General features: G+C 36.8%; 1 protein-coding gene across 2 annotated transcripts in view; it reads left to right on the plus strand.

The window, feature by feature from the left end:
* The window catches only part of kntc1 (kinetochore associated 1), a 52,763-nt gene that overhangs the window by 18,480 nt on the left and 8,329 nt on the right, over window positions 1-25,954 (plus strand). For both annotated transcript variants that reach the window (XM_079872687.1, XM_079872688.1), the window contains exons 24-55: window positions 70-173; window positions 660-762; window positions 921-1,055; window positions 2,424-2,543; window positions 2,785-2,857; window positions 5,485-5,552; window positions 5,650-5,978; window positions 6,938-7,110; window positions 7,247-7,344; window positions 7,968-8,109; window positions 8,351-8,407; window positions 9,331-9,494; window positions 10,131-10,235; window positions 10,329-10,457; window positions 11,657-11,773; window positions 11,876-11,985; window positions 13,271-13,502; window positions 13,740-13,829; window positions 13,927-14,095; window positions 14,236-14,294; window positions 15,017-15,233; window positions 15,649-15,722; window positions 17,067-17,277; window positions 17,551-17,663; window positions 17,847-17,902; window positions 18,043-18,121; window positions 21,288-21,412; window positions 21,598-21,733; window positions 22,439-22,534; window positions 22,853-22,909; window positions 23,959-24,013; window positions 24,111-24,174. In XM_079872687.1, the coding sequence (XP_079728813.1) occupies window positions 70-173; window positions 660-762; window positions 921-1,055; window positions 2,424-2,543; window positions 2,785-2,857; window positions 5,485-5,552; window positions 5,650-5,978; window positions 6,938-7,110; window positions 7,247-7,344; window positions 7,968-8,109; window positions 8,351-8,407; window positions 9,331-9,494; window positions 10,131-10,235; window positions 10,329-10,457; window positions 11,657-11,773; window positions 11,876-11,985; window positions 13,271-13,502; window positions 13,740-13,829; window positions 13,927-14,095; window positions 14,236-14,294; window positions 15,017-15,233; window positions 15,649-15,722; window positions 17,067-17,277; window positions 17,551-17,663; window positions 17,847-17,902; window positions 18,043-18,121; window positions 21,288-21,412; window positions 21,598-21,733; window positions 22,439-22,534; window positions 22,853-22,909; window positions 23,959-24,013; window positions 24,111-24,174 (3,860 nt within the window). The remainder of the gene's footprint in view (window positions 1-69; window positions 174-659; window positions 763-920; window positions 1,056-2,423; window positions 2,544-2,784; window positions 2,858-5,484; window positions 5,553-5,649; window positions 5,979-6,937; window positions 7,111-7,246; window positions 7,345-7,967; window positions 8,110-8,350; window positions 8,408-9,330; window positions 9,495-10,130; window positions 10,236-10,328; window positions 10,458-11,656; window positions 11,774-11,875; window positions 11,986-13,270; window positions 13,503-13,739; window positions 13,830-13,926; window positions 14,096-14,235; window positions 14,295-15,016; window positions 15,234-15,648; window positions 15,723-17,066; window positions 17,278-17,550; window positions 17,664-17,846; window positions 17,903-18,042; window positions 18,122-21,287; window positions 21,413-21,597; window positions 21,734-22,438; window positions 22,535-22,852; window positions 22,910-23,958; window positions 24,014-24,110; window positions 24,175-25,954) is intronic.

The raw sequence follows: 25,954 nt of genomic DNA on the forward strand, positions 1-25,954 counted from the left end.
TACTTTAACTTCCTGTTTTTAGTCACAGTAGATTCTGTTAGCAAAAGATTGTCTTTTTACATGTTTTAGAAGGTGATGGATGCTGTGATTGAAATAATGTACAAGGCTGTGGTGCCCTGGAGTGAAACCATCGAGAAACTTGTTCAGCAGCACTTGGAGAAGGAACATCCAAAGTGAGTGGTGTGGTAAAACATAGTTAATTTTTTTCTTTTTTCTTTATAAGCTCTTTTACATGACTTCACTGTAGAGTGAGGCTTCAAGGCTAGCTCCGGTGGCACATGTTAACAGCACTCAGAGTAGTTAACACTATTTCAACACATCTGCATTTTACTTTTTTAAAATACAGCACATCATTTTTGACTCATGCACTTTAAAAATTTGATTTCAGTTGGACTAAGGTAATAATTTCACTTCAAATAAACTCTGACTGATCTCATACTAGTCTGATTTTTGGGAAGACCTGAGTGATGAAATTGTTGCTTGACTCCATCCAGAATTTATACATTAATATGACATATTAATAGAGCATTTGTACCCGCAAATGGTCAATGTGACCTCAGACTTTACAATTGGATTACATATATCTGTGTGTTTGCAACATATAGCTGCAGTACATCAAATTCAGTTAGCACTATTTGTAAGTATTTTCTTATCTACAGACAGGAGTTACTGAGAGAGGGTTACAGATTGATGGAAATAAAGAAGCTTCTCAGATGCTATGGCATCCGCACCTTAGCCCTCTCTAACACTCGTGATATCATGGTAAGTTTGTCTTCATTAACTTAAAAGTCCTATTATGTGTGTTCATTTAACAATTTTACTGTTCCTTACTTTCTTAAAGATGTAAAGGTTTTGACCTTTGTATCAGCCACTCTGTTCATGCAAGTACCTGATATTTCATTGATGTTTGCTTTGTTTAGATGCTTGTGAGGCACATTCTGAAGCAGGACCTGCCCACCTCTCTCGAGGACTCACTGAAGTTGATTGAGGCCTACAAACTAAACCCTGCAGAGATCCACCATCTTCACTGCATCCAGCTTATACAATGCAATAAGGTATTACTTCCACAGAATTGGGACTTGGCGGTATATAGGTAACAACATGATGGACCCTCACATTTCTTCTAAGAGGCAGAACTCATAAATGGGTACATTTATATAGCGGTAAATGAGGGACCTACAGCAAACATCATGATTCCGTTTCCTTTTGCTCAAATAAGAAAGGAAAATCCTCGATAGACTTTCCAAAAGAGAAGAAAATATATAGAGATTAATTATGCCCGTAGAAGAGAGAAATATGTAAATTTTACCATCACTCCCTCTGCCGTTGTATTATAAACACACTTGCAGGGTAGTATATCCAAAAAAAATAATTGTGGAACACGTCATTACACCTGTCATTACCAATGTTTTTACATCTGTCCACCTGTCTTTTTAACTTTTTCTCAACTTTTAGCTATTAATTTAGCACTAAATGAAACAATCACAAGTCACGCGGAGACGTTCTTGACCACTTGAGTGATAATACAAGCTAAATAAATGAACTGGCTCAGCAAATATTTTAATGATCAATGCAGAAGAACTGATTCAAGAAAACGTTCAAAGTCAAAACGCAGTGCTATTGCGCATTCTACAGGCTTGCAGTTTCAGAGCAATTCATAGTCAATGAATACCAATTGCTTACGATCTACCGTTGATGAATTGACAATATTGACTTTATGTTGTTTGTATTGTGATGTTTTAGATTGTTCTAAGAGTGCATATTTTATCTCCCTTGTATGTTTAAGTGAGGAGCTGGAAAGTAGTTAAGGTATTTCAGGCTTTTTTATAATTAAATGTCCTGGATTATACAGAGCATATTTTTTTTCTGGTTATAATTGGTGTTTCGGGTTACAAAATGAAGTGTATCTGGCATATACTTTATTAAGAATATACATAATTCCATAATTATTAAATAAACAATATTTGAAGCAGAAACATTTAAAACCTAGTTAAAAAATTATAATAAATGAATCATGTTGCTTGTAAATGTCTCCTTGTATCCCTATATTAAAAAACAGATTTTTGATATATTTTTAATATGCCAGTAAATTTGCTCCAGAATTTCTTAAATTAGGAGCACATTTTATCTGAAATTATCCGAGGCTACTAATATCAGAATTGACCCATGCCTGAGGCACTTTTCAAATTTTTGGACCTGAACTTGCTCGGGTCTCGGGTCAGACCTCAGGTTTTCGAATCGAAGTGTACCAATGAAGACCTCTAATGAAACCACTGCAGTCTCCAACAAATTCATATTCAGTATATTTAAAAATATATATCTCCTAGCCCTAATCAGCAGTTACAACATGGAAATGTTAAGAAAGCAGTTTCAATTCAGATAGGAATCAAGGGTGATATATTTGGATATTGTTGTATTCACAGAGGGAGAAGTGCATTGCGCTGCTGAAGAATCTGCCCCATTCTGAAGCAGAATTTGTGATTGAGCGAATGGCCTGTTGGGCAAGACTTGAACTTCAAGACAAGCGACACATTTCTGAAGAGGTCAGAATTTGTGTGAGAGAAATGTAGTGTTAATTGGTTAAAAATAAGAATTTATATTTTGCATAAAGACTATAGATTTAAATGGACAAAGTTTCAATGGAAAAAAATCTTAATACTAAAGTAGGATTATTTTTTTATATGAAAATTTTTTGAATTGTTATTGTTAAACATACTTGGAAATGTTCATCTATATAAGCAAGATTGATATGTATTCTGAATTAAATGTATTTTCTTTCAATAGCAGAAGAAATTACAAATGCTAATATCACAGATTATGGTTGAAGCTTTGAAGTACCTGCAGAGCATTCAGACAGGTGAGTGCACAACCAAGTATTAGTACTGGTTTTCTGTCTAATAATGCAGTTTTAAAAGGATAGGTCACCACAAATAATTTACATTTGTGCCCCTACACCCCTTTGAACCCAAACACTAGAAATGAAGTACCCAAATTAAAATATAGTTTATGAAGCCCTTGGACTAGAAGCATAATTGTGGTCTCATTTGAAAGACAGTTGGCAGTTTGTTTTATTCAATTCAGACTCAGAATTACAGTCACGAAGAAAAATAGTTATAAAGGCTTAAATGTTACACTTTTATAAAATAAATGTCATTAAATATTTTGTTCAATTTTTTTTAATTGGCCTTGTTGCAGTCTAGAAACCCAGCGCAAGTTTGACCATATTCCATTTGAAATAAACATCAGCTATGAGAATTTGTGAGATTAAACCATGTTTCTTTTTCTCCATTATCACTGTATAACATCAGTTTAGAGTTTAAAATAACTTCCTTCTGTTGTCTGAGGTGGTTTCTTGTAGATTCATAGTTTTTTTTTTTCCTCAGTGGATGCATAAGAGGCTTGTTAAAGGCATTGATGGCATTTTTGATTTTATAAAAAACATATTTCCGGTCCTTGATTCTGATTGGTTGAGCCGCGTTCAAAGCCGTTGTAAATTACTCAACAAACATACACCAGTGACTGACCGCATTACATTAGTATTACTACGCAACTTTGTTGCTGCACGTGTTGCTTGGCAACCTCTTTGGAACTACATTGCTTGGCGGAGGAATAAATGTGTTATAACGTTATATTTTTTGTTGCTGCTATTTATTTTATGAATAAAATAAATATTAAAATGAATATTTTTGAGTAACCGTTTTATAAAAGCAATAAGCCCTTTGAAGCCGTGTTTTACAGTGAATTTAGAACAGCTAAGGTTTTTTTACAACGCCCCTTAGCTGTTCTAAATTCACTGTAAAATACGGCTTAAAGGGGCTTATTGCTTTATTATACACTCACCTAAAGGATTATTAGGAACACCTGTTCAATTTCTCATTAATACAATTATCTAATCAACCAATCACATGGCAGTTGCTTCAATGCATTTAGGGGTGTGGTCCTGGTCAAGACAATCTCCTGAACTCCAAACTGAATGTCAGAATGGGAAAGAAAGGTAATTTAAGCAATTTTGAGCGTGGCATGGTTGTTGGTGCCAGACGGGCTGGTCTGAGTATTTCACAATCTGCTCAGTTACTGGGATTTTCACGCACAACCATTTCTAGGGTTTACAAAGAATGGTGTGAAAAGGGAAAAACATCCAATATGCGGCAGTCCTGTGGGCGAAAATGCCTTGTTGATGCTAGAGGTCAGAGGAGAATGGGCCGACTGATTCAAGCTGATAGAAGAGCAACTTTGACTGAAATAACCACTCGTTACAACCGAGGTATGCAGCAAAGCATTTGTGAAGCCACAACACGCACAACCTTGAGGCGGATGGGCTACAACAGCAGAAGACCCCACCGGGTACCACTCATCTCCACTACAAATAGGAAAAAGAGGCTACAATTTGCACGAGCTCACCAAAATTGGACAGTTGAAGACTGGAAAAATGTTGCCTGGTCTGATGAGTCTCGATTTCTGTTGAGACATTCAGATGGTAGAGTCAGAATTTGGCGTAAACAGAATGAGAACATGGATCCATCATGCCTTGTTACCACTGTGCAGGCTGGTGGTGGTGGTGATGTAATGGTGTGGGGGATGTTTTCTTGGCACACTTTAGGCCCCTTAGTGCCAATTGGGCATCGTTTAAATGCCACGGCCTACCTGAGCATTGTTTCTGACCATGTCCATCCCTTTATGACCACCATGCACCCATCCTCTGATGGCTACTTCCAGCAGGATAATGCACCATGTCACAAAGCTCGAATCATTTCAAATTGGTTTCTTGAACATGACAATGAGTTCACTGTACTAAAATGGCCCCCACAGTCACCAGATCTCAACCCAATAGAGCATCTTTGGGATGTGGTGGAACGGGAGCTTCGTGCCCTGGATGTGCATCCCACAAATCTCCATCAACTGCAAGATGCTATCCTATCAATATGGGCCAACATTTCTAAAGAATGCTTTCAGCACCTTGTTGAATCAATGCCATGTAGAATTAAGGCAGTTCTGAAGGCGAAAGGGGGTCAAACACAGTATTAGTATGGTGTTCCTAATAATCCTTTAGGTGAGTGTATACCTCCTATAACAAATGTTAAAAAAACAAATGTCACTATATGATTTATACGATAAAACATAGGCATTATAAGACATATCAAGCCTTTCTAATTGAATAAAAAAAATGAAGACTTATGCAGTAAATATAATAAAACAAAGTGATTACTGAACAAACAATACTCATTTTGACTGGAAGAGAAGTGTGTACATAAGGTCAAAATCTGCAATTTAAACATTTTAATCGACTGATGTTACTACTACGAGCAATTTAATATATATATATATATATATATATATATATATATATATATATATATATATATATATATATATATATATATATATATATATATATAATTTTTTTTTATTTATTTTTTTTTTTTTTTTTATGAACTAGATTGATTGTTTTAGACAGTTTAAGTTTCCTGTCCTTTCTTCTTGTAGATGATGCGTTCAAGAAGACTGAATGTGGGAACAGTCTGAACATGTTCACAGCCATGTCTCATCTACAGGTCTTTATTTGTTCATAATGGATTTGAGGCATTTAATGCCATTTTGGACATGCATCTACAAATGGGTATGTTTATTTTTAAATGTTTTTGACTTTAGGAAGACTTTGACATCTTCTTAACACCAGAAGAATATGAGGATCCTTTAGTGAGACATAAGTTCAACCAGCAACTCATCACCGCATATGAGAATGCACAAGCATGGCGGCGCTCAGGAAAACAACACCCTGACAAGGTTTCAAGTAGTCACCTGAATGGTAATGCTGCAGTAGCCAATGATCCTGATGGTAAAACGAAGACACTCTCTACTGAAGCTGGGTTACACCGGCTGGCCAGGCAGCTGCAAAAGACAGAGCAGGAACTTTGGGCAGACCTGGCACTGAGAGCTCTGGATGCTGGAGATGTGGAGAAAGCCCTGCAGATCCTAAGGTAAGGGAGAAGGGAATGATGGGTGGGTATTTAAGGATCTAAATGCTGTGAAAAAGTGTGTACATTCGGAATAAGCAGTTATTTCTCAGTTATTTTCATATTAACAAGCATACTTTTCAATCTACAGTCTAATAAAAGTTCATCAGAAAAATAATACAACTGCACCTGATTCTGAATATTGATTGATCAATTGATCCAAAAAGTCTATAACAAAGTACAAAACAAAGTGGTAGTTGTTAATAAAAAAAATATTTTAGTATGCATAGCCTACAATTTAATAATATAGTATAATAAAATTTTGGTTCAAATGTGTGGATGAGGAAAATATAGCGTCTTGAAAATCTCTGCGTCTCATCAAAAAATAAAAATCTTGCGGCTCTGTCAAATGAAGGAAGGGCGTTTTGAGTTTCCAATGCTGATAAAATAAAGATAAAATACACAAATAACCTGTTACTTCTGTATCTGAATACAATCCTGCCAGACAAGCTGCTCCACTTCACTGTCCGCCTCTAATATTTCCTAATTTTATAATATTATCCGTGTAAATGGTAAGGCGAAAACTAGCAAATTTCAATGGTCTCATTACTCTCTACGTTTTACAAATATTGAGCTGGGAAAGATACAAAACAATTTGTAATATGCGCAAGTAAACTGCTCAAGTCAAGTCAACTTTATTTAGCGCTTTATACAATACAGATTGTTTCAAAGTAGCTTTACAGTGATAACAGAAAAAAGATTCAGTGTTGCACACTTTCTCACTTGAAAAGCAAGCACATTTCAGCAAATGGATAATTTGATGAGAGAATATAAAAATATATTAATTTGTGTTAAGATGAACAAATGTCTTTATTTTGGAATAACTAGAGGGTGAGTAAATGATAACTACGTTCATTTTTGGGTGAACATTCAGTTTAACTTCTAATATCTTTTCTCATACTTTTTCTTTTTACCTCATATAGTGAGCTATACCAGCATCACTCCAACTGCAGCACAGGACGGGTTCTGTTCAGCACTGCGCAGCGCCTCTGCCAGATGCTGGAGGAAAACGTCCCCATGGTTCTGCCTGAAAAGGTTAACCTCCCTGCTGTCATCCATAAGCTGGCCTGCCAGGCCATCACAGTCTGCCACAGTGGTACTGAAACACTTTCACCATTCATATTCTCTTAAAGTACATATCACTTGAGTTCTCAACCAGTCAGCTTATTTATGTATCACTCATTTGTCCTCTACACCAACTTCAAAAAGTACATGTATTTTCCCTTTCACAGACCTCTTGCTTGACTGTTTGGAGCTGTGTAAAAGCACCAGAAGTGCTGCAGATGTGTACAGACAATGTCAGATTGAAGATTTTGGATTTTTACCTAAGGTAAGCTTGCTAAACATTGTTTGTTCATGTATACACACACGTGAGTGTTGACAGCACCCCAATATATTTCATCAAGCTGTCATCACTGGAAGCATCAGTGGCAAGCCTTTAGTTGACAAATACTATCTTCATCTGGAGTGATATTCAAGCCACTTTGCTTTCCCCATACACTAAAAATATATGGAATAAGAATATATATAAATTCTGGAATAGATATTGAGTTTATATTGATATCCATTATACATTGAATTGGCTCTATCACTCTCTCTCCTCTCCACCTATAGCTGGTGTGTGGTGAGCGCACTGGCGCCGTTGTACTGTGGCTGCCGTCGCATCATCCAAGTGGATGCTGCACACTGGTGGTGGTTGAGGAGAGATCCCCTGATATAATTGTAAAGCGCTTTGGGTGTACAGTAGTACATATGAAAGCGCTATATAAATGCCTCATTCATGCCTCATTCATATTCAGTGTTTCCTACTGAATTTTGTGAGATTGTTGGGTGAAGAAAGGTTGCAAGTTCGTTCCTGTGTGGTGCAACATTAATTTTTTAGATTTCAAAAGCTGCAATTTAAAACGAGATGTGTAGACTTTTAATATACCCACTGTATATATTTCTTTTCAGGAATCTGCATTGAGTGGTGAAGAGGACACTTACACTGATTCCCATTTTCATGATGTCTTTAATGAGGACTGCATTGTGCTAGATCCAGTCTCAGTGCTTCCGCTCCAGTATAAAATCACCAGAAATCTGTTGCCACTTTCAGGTAAGAGTTTGCTGTTACTGGTGTGATATATGCAAACTAGTTCCTTGAGTTGATATGAATGATTGTTTTAAATTAGACCTTGGAATTACCCAACAAATTTTAATATGGGAATTGTTGAAGTGTAGGGCTGGAATTAAGAAACAGTTTTTGTTAATTCCTTCCTTTGTGAACATATATTAATTTATTCCTATGATTGAACTAAAACGTAATGATTTAAACATAAAACTGTCCTTTATTCTAGAATCGAGACTTTATCCTTTTGGCTGTTCCTGCCTGTCATACTGTGCTCTCAAAGAAGGTAAGAGCATCATATTATTGCTTTGACTAGTATACTGTGAGACTGTTTTAACCATGCTTAATCCCAAGGTAAGTTTCTCATTTATTGGTCTGCAAAATTCTGCCGGCTAATGCAAAATGCATTATTTGGCTGTCAAAAGTATTTTGCTTGGTATAGGAAACCTGGAGAAAGAACATTGTTCATTTACATATACTTCTGACATTGTAACAATCCAAAGCTGGTTGAAAATCAGCGAATGTGTAAATGAGCAGAGAAGGACAGTCCAACCACTATCCAAGAGTTTGGTAGCGCGCCAACTCTGGCTTTTTCCCCACCATTGAGGTCAAATTCTAAAGTACCAGATGCCAATTGGTATCCCTAAACCGGGCAAAGTCTTTCTTATTTTGACCACATAATATGGGAAGGGGTGAGCTAATCTATGTCTATTATAATAGGTTGTTGTTGTTGAATATTAGAATATTATGCATTAATTCACTTTCATGTTTTCATTATTTTTAGTGCATATTCAACATTACCAACTTTAATTGGTGACGACATTAGCTTCTTCTCTGTAGATTCTTTAGTTATCTGTTCAAGACTAGCAGCTTTAGGGGGCCATTGGAAAAGGGGTGTGTGTTAAACAGTAGTGCTAGTTGTTTAAGTGTAGTACTTGTCCAGGGATTAAAAGTGTATAGTATGTAATGTCACAACATACCTACCCAGGATTAATTACTGATTAAGGATAAATGGAAATAACCCAGGATTAAATTTTTCCAAGACTAAATTACCCTGGCTGAACCGTTTCAATTGTGAAACCCCCAAATGTGTAAAGGCTGTGGAATATAAAGAACTGTGGTTTATTATATTTAAAAAGCAAAATGTATTTTAAAATTTTTATCGTGTTGTGAGAGGCAGATTTAAATGAAATGTCCTTATTTTCACAGAAACTGATTTGGTTGGGCCTTTACTTAATCCCATGGCCTCAATGCTGCAAGTGCTACAGGAGTGCAGTCAGCTTGAACTGGCTCTGCGCCTTCTGATGGAGTCTTATGGCAGTATATTACTGCACTTTGTTTCTAACAACATGGACATCTCGCTAAGCAAAAGGGTGAGAATTCTGTAAAATAATTGAGTTAAAAAAACAAACTATTATGTCTTTTAGTCTGTAATGTTGGTGTGTGAGCATGAAAACGGTCTGCAAAGTTACAAAGCACAAAGACCACTCCAATGGGAGTTATTCTCTACATCAGTAAACACTGTTTCTGAACTCCCAGAAATGGCTTAATTGTAGTCTTGAGTTTTCTTCTGGGAACGAACACATCACAATATTCCTCATTTAAATAATTCCCACCCAAGGCATATGCAATTTAAATAAAAGTGTTAGTAGTGTGTTGAAACTCGCGGTCACAGTGATGGGCCTGACATTTATGAAACGCGCTTGAAGCGGTTGACCAATCACAAAACACTGGTCCAGCCAACCAATCAGAGCACATTGCTCTTTTCGAAAGGAGGGGCTTCATAGAGAGAGAAACTAAACAGAGCGTTGCTGACTGACTGGGAAGAGAGGTGCTGTGACAATAAAAAAAATTTGAAACATTTGTTTTTTGAACATTCAAACATGAAAACCTATTTTAGTAGACCCTAAAATCAAAATCAAGTCTTTGTTAAAGGGCATAATATAGCGTCTTTCAATATAATGCAAATGAAAGTGTTTTTTTGACGATGTTGTATTTCTCATTTCCAGCTTCATTCTAACAACCGCATGGCCAGAGACAAACAGACTCTTGACAGGATAGAGAAAACTGTTCTCTCGTCCGTCACGGTGGTTGTGGTCTCCTTGTTACAGAAGGTGTGCAAAGACACTTAAGATGCACAATTATATTATTTCTATGAAATGATGTAGTTCAGTCAGTTCATTAACTGTAACGGAGTTGTGTTTCAGGTGCTAAACTGGAGAGTGGTCGACTCTGATTTGGCCATCGGACTTTGCACCATTTTGTCCAAGGCAGCGGTCGTGGATATTCTGTGGAAGATGATCACCAGTGCCTGGCAAAATTACGACAAGATAAAGGTCAGACTGAAATTTGGTTTGTGACTCAAGCTTTCATTTATTAGTTGTGCTTGCCAGGTCAAACTCCTAACCCTAAAGACCCTATTTTAACGATCTGAAACGCAAGTATCAAATGCGAAACGCAAGTAACTTTGTGGGCGGGTCTTGGGCGCTGTTGCTATTATACCAGCGGGATAAATGACTCTTGCGCCCGACGCAAATCTAAAATGGGTTGGTCTGAAGTAGCTTCATTACTCATAGGTGTGGTTTGGGCGTAACGTGAAATAAACCAATCAGAGCGACATCTCACATTCCCTTTAAGAGCAGGTGCGCTTGTTCCATGGTGGATTGCTATTATAATGGCGGATTTGCCAGGCGCACGCCAGGAGCGGTTCACAGCCGAGGAGACCGACGTTCTCGTCAGGGCCGTAAAACACAGAGAAGTAACATTGTATGGGGATGGGAGAAACCCACCCTAATTAGCTTCAGTTAAACAGGCGTATAAAAATTTGGGTAAATGTGTAAGCTAGATTTATGCCTATTTTTTCACATCTTCATGGACACAACAATGATTTCCCTCGTGTGTTAATATTTTTCCTTGTAATAATGTATGGTTTTCTAAAAATGAAACCTGCTGCGTCTGTGTGTAGATGAGATAAGCAAAGTGCATGCGCGTTGTGCACACGCTACATTGATTATGGCCAAGCATGCGCCCTTAAAATAGCATATGAATAACATGCGCAATGCGCCACTGACTTTAGACTAGGTTTTTGCTGGTCAGTGGCGGAATTGTTTTCTAAACCTGCAAAATAGCACCAGGGAACGTTTGCGCCGGAGCACGCCGCCTCTTTGTGCTGAACCGCCCCCGGGAGCGCAAATGCATTTCATAGTTTACCGACGTGCGTCTGTTTGCGGGTGCAAAATAGGAATGATACATGCTTCTGTGTACAAAGTCAATTGCGCTGGGTGCAAGATAGGGCCCTAAGTATTGATTGGTAGGCAATTTTGGAGAGGCTAGCAATAGTAAGATAGCTTTAAAAGCATATGATCCCACCCTCCCTTCAGAGCATCTCCAAAGCCACACCTCCGTCAAAACATATAATCCAGGCGATTTTTGATTATTACTAATAAATTAAGCTACACTACTCCTTCACTCAAATTTTCTTTAGAAAATGTAAAAATATACTTGAATAATAAATGTATTCATTTATCTTCTATAGGTTGTTGCTATGGTCGGAGCCCATCTAAGTTTTTTGTATAAGGATGAAGAGGAGAGAGGAAAGTTTCTGTCTGTCATCACTGATGCAGAGTGGGGCATTCAGCTTGGCAAACTTGGGGTCAGTGCTGAAATTATGCAAAGTATTTCATTATTAAAAAAACACAATATGGCCAGAACTTTGTGAAAAACTTATACTATGTCCATTGACAATTCTTCTTAGGTTTCCATCCAGTCTGTGTTCAGGCAGTGCGCAGAGACGAAGAGAAACTTGATTCCTACACTTGTGAAAAATAAAAATATCACTCCTGACATCATACTGCATTACTGCAGGCAAGTCAGCTATTCACTATTTTGCTTTATTTATAATGGGTTATAAAACACATATTTGGTAAGGTTTCTAAGATCATCAATATTTATTAATAATAATGTATCATCAGTGTTTTTGAAAAGGGAATATGATTCTCATTAATACTGGGCATTACTTTTTGAGCTGAAGAGTGAATGAACAACAGTAAACTAAAGCACTATAGAAGTGGGTTAATTAACTTAACCAAACCAAACACTGTAAATGAGATTCTTTTAGATCTGCACAACAAAAACATAATATTACAGCTTACACCTGCACAAACGGATGAAAATGCAGAAGTGAAACTCAGCCTTGCTAGTCAGAATGTGTAACTTCAGTCAGATGCTCTCTTCTCATAACAACGTGCTAAAACACAGGTAAATGAAAGCACAATGAATTCTCAGCATTCTATTACATTTGTGTTCTCATAATGTTATGAATTTGTCAGATGGGAAAAAAAAAAAAAAATCAGTCAGCTGCACTTTTACAGTACAGTTTGTGCACTTACTGTGTACTTACTTAAAGGAGAACTCCGGTCATTTTTAACATTGAGCTAATTTTTTTGTAAATTTGGAGTGCTGTCAGTACAGAGAACAATGACAAAAATCGGTGTTGCCTACACCGTGTTATCCTCTTTTTAAAATTTGCACCCTGTTGACTTCAATGGGGCAAGTTTTAAACCTGCTTTTAGCCTCTTAACATCCTTGATGTGTCATTACAAGTGCCCAGCCATGTGACTGATTCCTTCAGAGTGAACACGGGTGAATCTGACTGCAGTAGATGTGAAAGATATTAATAAAAGTGATGTTAATTCAGCCAGCGCACATACCTGTATTTACATCCTGTTTTCGGTCGAAGTCCAGAGTAATCGATTGTCGAGTTCACGCGCATGATCATAGGTACTAAACCTAAACCTTTAAGAAAGTACTGGGTAATATAAGTTACCTATGCAGGTTAAGGTATGGTTTAGGTTCAGGTTTGGCACATAGTTATTACCTGGTTATTGTTCTTAATATAAGAAGTCAATAGTATTTACATGCAGAACAGGACTATAAAGTAAAGTGCTTCCGAATTTTCTGTATTAATTTGTCGCAAGTGTTTTGCCCGTATTTGAATCTCGCTTTGCACGGTATTTTAGAGTTGACGGAAATTTCCATAAACTTAACGGATAATGTCCTGGCAGAAATTTACCAGTACATTTTCTGTACTTGTTTTTTCTCACATTGTAGGCCTAATACTCAAGCTTTTTTTGTTGTTGTTATTCTGCAGCACATTTGGATTGGACAGCAATTCTGCCATCAATCTGTACATAACCACTCTACTACTGCAGGAAGATAGATGGTATGAGATGGAGATTGAAGAAGGTGATGCCAAAGGTACCCTGCGGGGTGAAGAGTCACTGCTACGAAAAGACGACATGCTAGAAAGAGCTCTTCAGATTGTTCCTCAGCTCGGCTCTACCAAAGACCTTGTAATCAGTCTCAACTCCGCCTTGACCAAGGTCTTGTATTGCATACTTCACCTCTGACAGCCTAATCCCAGTGATTTTAACTTCTATTCTCCATGGAAAATATTTCATAAGATTATTGTAATATTTTATAGGGTACAGGACATAAGGCATTGACTAATGTTTAGTTTGTGCGACTAAGTGACATTTGATTACTCAAATATCATTTTGATTTGTTATAGTAGATATTAATCTAATGGTGTATACTGTATATGAATGCAATATTTACAGTTAAATCCTTACAACTATGAGTGGATCGAGAGAGTCCTCAAAACTATTCAGATGGCGGATGAGAGCACAAACCTTCTACCCCTTGGTCAGGTCAGTGAAATTCCAAGATTAAACAAACAAACAGATGGCTGTTTGATTTGGCACAGGAATAAGTTTCATTGTAACATCTTTATGATTTATTGTTTAGATGGTTGGATTACTCCAGCATTTAAAGTCACATAGAAGAATCTCTCCTCCCACTGACCTGGAGAGCTCATATCTTTTGGAGAACGGTCTTGAACCCACTGCTTTAGCTAACACCCGCCTGCCTTTTCATCTGCTATTCCAGACCAACCACGCCTTCTGGAAAATTGTCTGTGTGTATCAGTGTGTTGATTTTTGGCAACCTTGTTTATTGTACCACTGCCTTCCAGATTTACCTTATTGTGTTTTTAATTTGTCCTTAATTACTAATTTATTTTCTGTTTCCTCTTTTTATTGTGTGCCGTGCCAACAGCTCCTGAACTTAGTGAGGACACTTTACCCACGCTGCTCTTCATCTGTAAATTGCTGAAGGTAACATACATGTTGACAGAGCTAAGATCACTGTTTGTTTCTTTTTTTTTATTTCTTTTTTATTTTTATTTGCTTGTCAATGATTTATTATTAGAAATGTAAAGTGACAGCACACAGTTTGCATCTACAGCGCTAATAAAACAAGGGCTTTGAAGTGCCCCTTTCACACAGAAATTCTGTAAATTTTCTGTAAAAGTCGTTCCACAACTGTTTTGGGATTGCGTGATTTTGTTCATTCACACTGCCAGAGCATTCCTGTACTCTGCATTTATTCACACACACCCTGGTCGGTCCGTAAAGCCAAAGTGACATCACAATACCACATCTTCGCCAGGAAGCCTCTCATAAACAATTGCATTGTATGTAGTACCGCTAAGCTCACGGTTCATTTAACTGTCTATACAATGACTATGGCCACCCCTAAAATAAACTGGCCACCCCACTGCCCCCCCCCCCCCCCCCACCACCACCATCCATCATCCATCAAAACCATGTTAATTGTTTACATTAAACCTAGTATAATATATTTAGCTCTACACATATTATCTGACATGGATAAATATCAAAATTCAACAACTCAACAATATTAGTGCAGTTTTTAAAAACATATAACTGACATTCATAAGAACAAAAGTTATGTGAAGAAACGTGTGTGTGTGCCACTTTGTGCCTCTTTTACAGGAGATATTTACAGTATTTTTTCTGTTTTGCTTTTTACCCAGCTTAATCTTGATAAGCTGTATGTTTTAGCTGTGAACCATGTGTTCAAGAAGAATCTTTTGCCTTTGCTAATGGATCAGTCTAAGAAAAACCAGCATCTTGGTCCCAGCAAAGAGTCGTCCAGTGTGACTCAGAGTATCTTTAAACATGCACTGTGCATTCAGAATCTGGAACTTGCTGCAGCCACAATTCATAAAATTGCTCAGGACCTTCCTGCAGGTGAGTCTGCTGGTATGACAGCACTCGATCCCTTCAACACTTTTTTTTTTTTTTTTTTTATAAAGCCTGTCTTGTTCAGTTTTCTCTTTTACATACCCCGTAAAATGAAATTGAATGTTGGCAAATGATGTCAAGCTAAGCTAAGATAATAGCCAAAAAGTAACATGAAAGTAGTTCATGTGACTTGCACATTATGTCGCAAGTCTTCTGAAGAAATACAATAGCTTTATGCAAGGAACAGACCAAAGTTATTCACGGACTGTGTTTTACAACGTATACTTTGGTGCCTGATTCTGCTGTAGTGGACTTGAGCAGAGTCATTGTAATAATAAATACATAAATAAGAAAATTGGTTGGACAGTGCTGTGTATCGCATTTGATTTATTTTTTACTTTTTATTATTATTTTATTTCAGGTGCAGAAAAGACTGATTTCTTAAAGTTCAGCTTGGAACTCGTACACAGGTTGCAGAAGTCTGATGCTCTGGAGGTATGTTGGCTTCCCAAAGAAAATCTAAATATATTGTTTTGAGGACAAACAATGTAAAACCATGTTTTGCAAGTGCACCATTTATATATTTTTAAGCTGTCTTGATAAATAGATAAACATGAACATGAAACATGGCTCATCTGTTAAACCCAACCCACTTTCCAAGGGAAGATAGAACTTGATTTGATCACACGTGGTCAGTTTAAAGACTTTAAGTACACCTGATATTAATGCATCTCCAGTAGCCTCTTGTGATCAGATTTTGTCGAGTGTGCTGGTTTTGTGACTACACATACTTTTAACATTTTGCACATTTTGATGCTAAGCATGACAACAATGAAGGATTAGATTTATTTAGTGCCTTTTCCAAGCAACACAATATTTTACATTTTCGTTTAACCATTTAGCAGATGCCTTTATCCAACTTACAAATGAGGAGAACAAAAGAAGCAACATATCAACAATAGGCAAGTGCTGTAACTAGTCTCAATTAGTAAATGCAAGTTATTCATAAATGCAAATTCATTCATAAAAGGAAACTCAACAGGTATAAAGTATAATTAGTAATCAAAGAAAAAAAAACACTGTTAATGAGAAGACCAGCACTGGACAGGTTGGTTTGAAAAGGTTAATGAAGGATAATTGTTAATGGCTGAAATCATGATTCATTGTTTAAATCAACAGCCCTAAAAAGTAGTAATAATAACTCTTTCCTTGAGAGTAAATTTGTGTTATGTTGGTGCATTAAATGTTGTTACAGTTTGCAGTGCCTCTATCATTAAAAAGGAACTGGGAACTTGTAGTTGCCCGATACTGTTTAAAATTCACTTAAAGGAGTACTCCACATAAACAAAAACAAAAAAAAGGCATTTGCTCACCCTCCTGTCATTCCGAAATTGAGACTTACTTTCTTCTGTGGAACCGTTTAGAACTGTCCATGCTAGTTTGCTGACTAGTTGAAAATCACGCAAAGTAGAAGCTGTTCAGTTTAAAGAAATAACATAAACACGTAGGAATGATTGAAGCAATTTCCCAATTTCTACCTGACAGCTCAAAATTTAAATCATAATTTTATATTGGCATACTGGCAGGCATTTGACGAATAAGCAAGGATGTATTTACCGCCATGGCTTTGCATTTTGGTTGACTATACTGTGTTTTATTGTGCAATGACACCTTCTCAGAAGAAAATTGGATTTCTGAGTTCATGATTCCTATAGTTTTATTAGTAAGGACTAAGGATGTTGTTAACCACATTTATTACACAAATCTCTGTCTGTCCCAATCCTTCATTACTCTGTCCCTCTCTCTTCTTGATTCTGTCTTGTTTGGATCATTTACCAGGAGAATTTGCAGGCTCGAGGTGAGGCACTCATCTCTAAACTGCAGTTGCAATATCAGCGCTCGGCCACAGAGAACGCTCTCCTTTCATCTCAGCTCAGCTCCCCAGAGCTCCTCAAGCTCACAGGCCTGCCTGGGCGCCTTATTGTAGCTCTCTTTGAGCATAGCTCAGTGGTGGACCGTATGAAAAACCCTGCTGGGATGACTTACCCTGGTAAGGACAAGGACTATAGTATATCTGTGCTGTAAGATCAATTTGATCTTGCATTATTTGCTGTATTTTATTGATCAAAAGTGACAGTAACCTAGTGACATGTTAAAGTCTTTACTAAGTTCTTTCGAACATTCTATTCATCAAAGAATCTTGAAAATAAGAAAATTCTTAAGAAAAACCTTATTGAATCTTAACAACCTCAAAAATGTTAATGGTAGTGCATGCATGTGTGCTTGGATATTTATTCTGCCACCTCTCTCTGAAACTGGACAGACATTCACAGCGTGGCCAAGGATATTGCCTCCATCAATGGTGTCGATCTTCTGAAGATCCGGAACATTCTTTTGGAGAAATGGTTGTGCCAAACAGGGCAGTCTAATGGCAAGGTGTGTAAAATATATCAGACATGCTGCAAATTCTGCGAAGTCTTTTGAGAGACCAACACATTTATTGCTATAGTTGTACAGCAAATTCCGACTAAAGCTTGATTAAATCTACACATGTAAACATACTTGGTATGAGGGTGCATTATTAAACTAGACTTAAATTCATACCTTCTTTTTCTCTAGGACATAAATCAGCAGGACTATGTGACTGATATAAATGATGACCCTGATCTCATGAGGTACTAATACAAAATACAAAAAGTTTTACCATGTAATATTACCAAATGGATTAAACATGTTTCTGTAACATGGTTAGATGTCTTATTGAAGTCTTTATCTTTCCCCTGTTTCATTTCCTCTCATTCTCTTTATACTGCAGAGTTGTTTATTTGCTGCAGATGCACCCCATGGATATAAGTGCTCGTTTGCTCAGTCCCATCCTGACAGCTCAAACGTGGGTAAGTAGGACTTTTCACCCTCAACAGAAACCTAAACATCAGGCCCTGTTTATGTGTGTTTTCGTTTTAACATGGCGTTTTAAAATGAAAACAATCCTCGTCCATACTGGCGTTTCTACTGCATTTCAGAAAAGACCTCCGTCCACACTATACACCCGAAAACGCATGTCACATGACCATTCATGCACACTGGGCATGCGCGTAGAAGTGTAAACAGTTGCTGATTGTTTCCGATAACTCTAAAATATAGGCTTGGCTCTTGCACATGCAGGCAGCTGCAGTAATATAAAATGCAGAGTTTAAGTGCACAACTGCTGCTAAAAAGGTTGTCTAAGTCAGCAAAGCTTGCAGTTCCGTCTCTATGTCATTGTTTGCACAGTCATCGGGGCTGGTATGTTTATGTTACAGAGCTGTTAAGAGCGACGGCTCTGGCCTGTTATTGTCATGTTCCAGTAGCGTAATGGTCATAGGATTAGGGGCTTGACGAATCAGGGAAGGATACGCAGTGATCCAGAAGACCCTATCAGGGAGCGAATGTGGGCAGCCACGCCTTCGTTTTCAACAAAGTGTTTTGTGTGAACTAGCACCTAATCATTGTTATAATATGGTAAAAACAAACATTTAAATTTGTAAAAAAAAATTCATTTTGTTTGGAATTGAATTTATTCCACGTAATATAAGAGGTGGTAATAGATTGAAACATTTACATTGTTATACTTTTTGGATTTATACACTTAAGGGTACAAAGTTAACTTTCTTGTTGTAATTATCATTATTATTTACTGTTGATGGATTATAAAAGTGTTTACTTTATGATGTTTATATCATATGTTGAAAATGTTTATACGAGTGAATGTTTTATCTTCATCTTTTTGAAAGAGCACTGGAATTACTAATAGTGTTTGTATGGTAGAACACTGATCGCATTATAACATCCCTGCTGAAAAGATCAGCATCGCTGGTCACTAGTGAGGTGTTTTAGATGCTGGTCTGTTGCATGGGATGCTGGTGTTCCCACCAGGCTTATGAACTAGCTTCACCATTTTCCTTGTTCATCCAGCATCACCAGAAAGGCCATATTGGTTGACCAGAACTTTAGCATAAAAAATAAAAGTAAAATGTTTTATTTTAAAAATACAGTAGCGACATTCAATTTTACATATTGAACTTAAATTTACAGTTAAAAAAAAAACACTTTAATGAACTGATGTAATGTTAATACACCAACTTTTCGTACCATACAAACACAGGTGGTTAAGAGAAATCCTCACAATAAATCAAAGTATATTTTCCACAAGCTGAGATAAATACTAATATATAGATGGTTGTATGGTGTCATACAAACGAATACAAAACACATCATGGTAACACACATGGCACTAAAATAATGCAATAAACATTAATTTAACATCATAAAATGTGTCATAAAACCCTAATTTATATAACTGATAACAATTTTTTTTTACAATTATTCAAGTAAAAAAAAAAAAATACAAACAATGCTGATTGTTTGCTGATCTCATGCTGAGAATTCTGGGAATATCAATTTATCAGTTTTTCACTGTAATTTATATGATTACTTTTTTTTGTAAAATTGCTAGGGCTGTGACGAGATCTTCTGTCATGAGATCTCGCGATATTAAAATGTGACAAGATTTCTCATCAAGGTGAAAATGCTCCATGACAGACCATGAGGGTGAAATACACAGAAAATGCCACCGATACATTTACATCACATTACGTTCCCCACCGTGGCACTGCCTCCACTTTCGTTTAGCTTTTTTATAGAAATAAAAACCATTTAATTCAGTTGGATAACGGTGGTTTCAATTGTAAACTATTGTAAACGTCTGCTCTGCTCATCCAGCACGAGCTGCAGAGTCACACACAGTGCAGCAGGAATCACAGTTCACTGATCACGCAACGAGAGTAAGGCGAGATGACTGACAAGGAAGACCATGGTGGAGGATTCGTTGTGCAACAGAGACTAATAAATGTCTTGTCTTGTAGAATGCACAGTCAGGACCGCCGCACACAGAGTACGTGCGATCGCGAATCCGAGTAAAGTAAAACGTGAGCTCCCTGATGCGCCCAAATTAGGCTAGATACGATAGCCTGTCTCCCAATATCAAACCTATCTTAGGCTGGACTGTGTAGTTGTAACCACTTCTTAGCTCTGGTCTTTGTTTTGGTCTCTGTTTGCACATTGAATATTGAAAGAGTACTTTGATTATGGTTGAACTTGTGATTAAGTTTGAGAAAAAAGTTTTAAGAAAAAAATGTTATTTTTGTTTCTGTTCAATTTGTGGAAAGGAGTTCAATAAAGAGGTCACACACAGCCTCAATCAGAAGTTCTAGAAGCTCATAATTCATGTATAGTCAGGTCTGAAGAGACTCATGTGAAATCATACACGAGAGAAGCCAGTCAGTTGAGTTTGTGGCAAAAACTTTTACAGTGCTTGTATATTGTTGTCTTTCAATGCATATGATAATTCATACTCAAAGTAGAACTGAAATGACATTCATTTACAATATGATTAGTTAAAACATTTCAAAATGCACCTGCAGACTATTTTTCCAGTCATGAATTTTGTCATTAAGAATTTCTTAAAAAAAACTGTGCAAAAATCTCGTCTCGTTCTCGTGAACCCAATCTCGTCTCTTCTCATCTCGTGAGCTAAGTGTCTCGTCACACCCCTAAAAATTACATTAAAGCTTCTGCTAGATCTATAAATATAAAATAGTAAAAAGTTATAGAACTTACCATTAACCAGTTAGCGTTTTTACAGACTTTTACCGTTAAAAATTACAATTATTATTTTACTAAATTTTAACTAAACTTAAAAAATGATATTAAAATAGAAGCAAACTTGAAGATGCAAAACAATATCTTGTTCACCAAGATAACTTTATCTCAGGCATGCATTAAATAAGGTTTTGTCAGATTGCAAGAGTTACTTCTGAAAATGTTTGAAGCATCATTTAGAATGTGTTGAAAATAAAGAAATCAGTGATGTGTTACACATTATACACCATAGTTTTCCAGCTAAATAAATGTTTATACTGTTATAATTGTTTTTTACTTACCTTATAAAGTAATTAGTGGCATATTTGTTGGCAGGGAAAGTAAAGGTCTGACATGCTTAACATTTGTTCATCTTTTCAGCCCCTGGGAGGATCGGGCCTTCGTCTGACCTTTGAACATCGTAGCCGTGCTTTGATCTGTCTCACTCACTTAGCAGATGCTAACACTTTGGAGGCACTTTCCAACCGGCCTAGTAGCAAAATCAAGTGAGCAGCATCTAGAAAATACTATTAAATTATTTCAGTTGTTTGCGTGCAATTTTAATAATAATAGAACTGTAACCATTTTATATGTCCAAGTGTTAATGCAAAAAAAAACCTTTTTGCCATTTAGTTTTAATCAAGATTGATGAATTTGCTGCATTAATGACCATATATTGATGTTTTCACAGATATTATTTGAAGTGTTACATGTACCTTGCCCAGATGGAAGCCCTGAACATTCCCTATACCTTGGAAATGTTCATCAGCAGCCCAAAAGAAGGCATGATCAAGGGTTTATGGAAGAACCACAACAACGAACCTCAGGTAGATATTGCAACTAATATTGAACCCCCTCATTTCAACAGACAAGTTCTGTCAGTTCTTACTACAGTTTTGAAACAAAGTTTAGTATGAGGAGGAGTGGTGGGGAAATTGAAAATGTTGAAATCAGTAAGATTTTTTTGTTAGTTTGTCTTTTTCTTTGGTTCTTTTTAAGAAATTAATACTTCTATTCAGCAGGGATGCAATAAGACATTTATAATGTTACAAAAGATATGTTGTTTTTATAACTTTCTATTTACCAAAGAACTTTGGAAAAAAGAAATTGAAGTTTTCAACATTGATTAAAGCGCTAAATTGAGCACTAAAATACATTTAAATAGAAATCGCATTCGGAAATCAGACTGAATGTTTGTCTTGATGTGAACAGAAGGCCATGCTGTGCTTGAGCATTTAAAGATGAAGTGTGTAATTTTCTCTGTTTTATATACTTTCTCCTATCCAATTTAATGAGCAGAGAAAACTGTTAGTAATCCATTTATAGTTTGACGACCTGAAGAGTATGAACACTGTGGCATTGCTCTTTTTGAGTGTCGTTGTAAAACATGTAAACACTAAAAAAAAATATAAATAAATAAATATTAGTTAAAGCTTCATGTATGTGTTTTATGTATATCTTTATTGTCATGCAGACTATCTCACAATTCCACTAAAGCATAATCTGCATACATTATTCATAATTTTTTCCAGGCTGTCCGTCTTGTGGCAGATCTTTGTTTGGAGTATGAGGTTTATGACTTGCAGCTGTGGAACAGTGTCTTGCAAAAACTTGTGTCGTTCAATATGGTAAGTCACATGTACATTACTATCCTTTTAAAGCTGTTGCAGTCATTAGAGTCATTTTGTGTACTAGTGCACAAACACTGCATCCTGAAACAATGGCGATAATATTTTTGATATTGGAAAAACCCACGAAAATTGTGCATGTGAACTATGAATCCTGTCTTTTTTTAGACGATTAGTCATGCTTTTCACTGGTTTGAACAGTGTACCTAAAGCTGGCTGATTCATGTGATGTTTCTTTAGGTGGACGGTACATTGCTGCCTCCTTGTGTTCATTGCTGTTGTAAATTTCAGAAAATGTTTCTTCTTTTTCTTCTATAGACAAGCTACTTGCAGAAGGTTCTTGAAGCTCTCATTGCAGTGCCAAGCCTTTTAGAGGTGATCATTTTCCTAACCTTTGTTTTTATTTAGATCTGGGGTGTCAGACTCATTTTAGGGCAAGGGCCAAACTAAAATATTATTTCTTGTGGGCCACAACATGCTCAACACAATGACAATAGAACAAGATTTAAATACAAATAACAGCATATTGTATTACTGTATTGGAATCTATATTTCATCAGTTGCCGGTGTAAAGAGGTCACAAGTGTAAAATGGTCTGTCGTCTTGTTATAAGTCTTGCAGCAGCATTTTGCGCAAACTGTAAGCGAGATAGAGAGAACTGACTAATGCCATGCAGTAGTCCAGACAGAATGAAATAAAAGCATGTATAGCATCCTTAACATTAGATTGCCCTGAAAGCCAATGCTCTTCCTGAGACATATACTCTACCCAAGAAATATATTTTTTTTAACCCTCAACAAAAAAACAATCCGAAACAATCTTTTTAGAAACATAATGCATCTCTGTGAGTCCATATAATGCAAGTGAATGGCTTCCCAAATGTTAATTCTCTAACAAAGCACACACAGCCATCATGATGGTAATCCATCTAAAGCAAGTGGATAAATCAATGTCTTCTGAAGCAAAACAATGTGGAAGCGCAGAGTACCGTATCTTCTAGAATGAGCCATAACTTCTAGTACTTACATCGCTTCAGAACACGTTTCACAATGCGTTTATTTTTACCTCAAGCCATATACTTTATCATATTAAGATTTTTACCCATTCATAGCAGAGGGCCTTCGATTTAAGTCCTAAAGAAAACACACCCTTTTAATGTAAAATATTTCAGTCAGAGGTCAGATCAGTTCAGATCAGAAACTAAAATCAGTTTAGAAAAGGGCCTTTATTCCTAAATTATCACAGTTTTTGATGTAAAAATCCAACATTATAATTGCACCTCAGGAAAGATGAAATAGAAATTGCTGGATTGGGCTCCTCCATGGGTAGTGTCTTTGACACTTCTGATTTAGGTCAATTTAACACGAAACTGCCAAGATTTTTATTTATTTATTTTATTTGTTTTTAATGTTATTTTCCTGCAGGGGCAAAGTCTTTCTAGGATATGGCGAAGTGTGATTCAAGCCCCTTTCTTGACAGGTAAAAATGGAAATACTTAGAAGTTTCTCTGCAATGTTGCATATACATTTTTATTTCTTATATACTTTTCACTGTTTGTCTTTTGATTATTTTACAGCCTCTCTTCCTCTCAGCCCTCAACAGCATGACGTTATGTATCAGACATTTGTCCTGCTTCTAAAGTAAGTTTTCAGTCCAAGGGTCTGTTTGATCAAAACAGAAAGTATAAGTATTGTAAGCAATAGCTTATTAGTGAAGTTGTTTACAAAAAAGTTGTTGTTAGGGTAGGTTTATCACTGAAAAATGTATTGTTCTTATTGTCTACTCTTATTGTAATAACTGAACACAATGGTAACAGCATTCTTACATGTGCTCAACGGCTTTTGGCTTGGTGGGATTGGGCAGAAGGTGCTCCCCGTTCCTCCTCTTCCTAATTAACTTACAGAATGCCAGTCTCTTTAAAATTTTCCCCTGCATTTGGCCTAAAACACTGTCTTCATTGTCATCCAGTTTGAAATGTTGACTACATACACAGGTTCGCAGCCTTTCACCTTATTTACGATTCTTTTCTGCCATTACCCACTGTCTACAACGCACTGGATCCTTAACTTGAAACTGAAAATAACTCACTCCCGCTAAACATTTACTCTTTGAATTCTTGTACACGGGAACAATACCAATCGAAACCATTATGACTAAAAGTTTGCTAAGAAGTATTTCCTACTAAAGCAAGGTGGTATTTGACTCTGGTGAAGCCTATCCATAGCAGACTGGTGGGAGTGGTAATTTTACTGGAAACCTTGCAGTTTAATAAATAAATAAATACACATTGGAATAGTGTTATCAAAAGACCCGGTACTTCGGTACCAAGTCGGGGTTACACTTTATTTTAAGGTGTCATTGTTTCAGTGTAATTATACATTTAATTACTGAGTAATATTAATTAACAACATGTACTTACTGTAGGGTTAGGGTAGGATTAAGATTTGGTTGAGGGTTAGTTGCATGTAATTATGCAAAATGTATTGTTATTACTATGGTAAGTACATGTAACATATGTAACAATGACACTGTAAAATAAAGTGTTACCGTAGTCCGTACTAAAAAAATTAAACCGTTACGGTACCAGCTTTTCTTAAGTACCGAAGTACTGGGTTAATCCGGTTCTTGATTCGCTGTCCGAAAGGTGCACAGTTGCGTCCTCTTCATAAAAACACTGAGACATGGCCACCGGCGGCGCTACTAATGCGGTGGCTCTGAATCCACTCGTTGACAAGAAAGGGGGAAAGATCCACATATGGAAATATTTTGGATTAGGCTAATGTCACGTTGCTATACTTAATTAATTTGTAAGTCGAATAACAAATACAGTCGAATAACAAAATAACACTTAATTAATTTGTAAGTCGCTTTGGATAAAAGCGTCTGCTAAATGACTAAATGTAATGTAAATGCTATAAGGGGCAGTTCACATAGCGCGTTTTTTGCTCTTGCAAATTCGTTGTTTCAAACGTAGGCGCGCGGCATGCATGCTCATAATAGAAGCGACACGCTCGTTTTTCCAGGCGCGCCTTTGTTCATGGTTGCATAGCAACGACCGATGCCACGGGAGAGCAAGCGCTTGTGGAAAGAAGGAGAAAGCGATGCGAACAGTGCTCTCCATGATGACGAGGAAGTAGGGTGACCAGACGTCCCGAAAAAATTCGGGACAGTCCCGAAATCTAAGCTTTTGTCCCGAATCAGGACCTAAATGTCCCGAAAATTATACTAAAGCAAAATCTTGAGTAGTTTTTGTCTGATAAAACATTAAAAACTGTGGAGGTTGAGTCGTCCTGCAGCCAGCACCTGATGGCTGCTCATTGGCTGCAGCATCTTTTTTGTTTCCTTTTTTGAAGTTCTGCAAAGATACCGTAGGCGTGAATTTAGATTTGCATTGATAAGCTAATTTTCATTAATTGGTTT

This window comes from Squalius cephalus, assembly GCF_949319135.1.
Source record: "Squalius cephalus genome assembly, chromosome: 5".
Classification (NCBI taxonomy): domain Eukaryota; kingdom Metazoa; phylum Chordata; class Actinopteri; order Cypriniformes; family Leuciscidae; genus Squalius; species Squalius cephalus.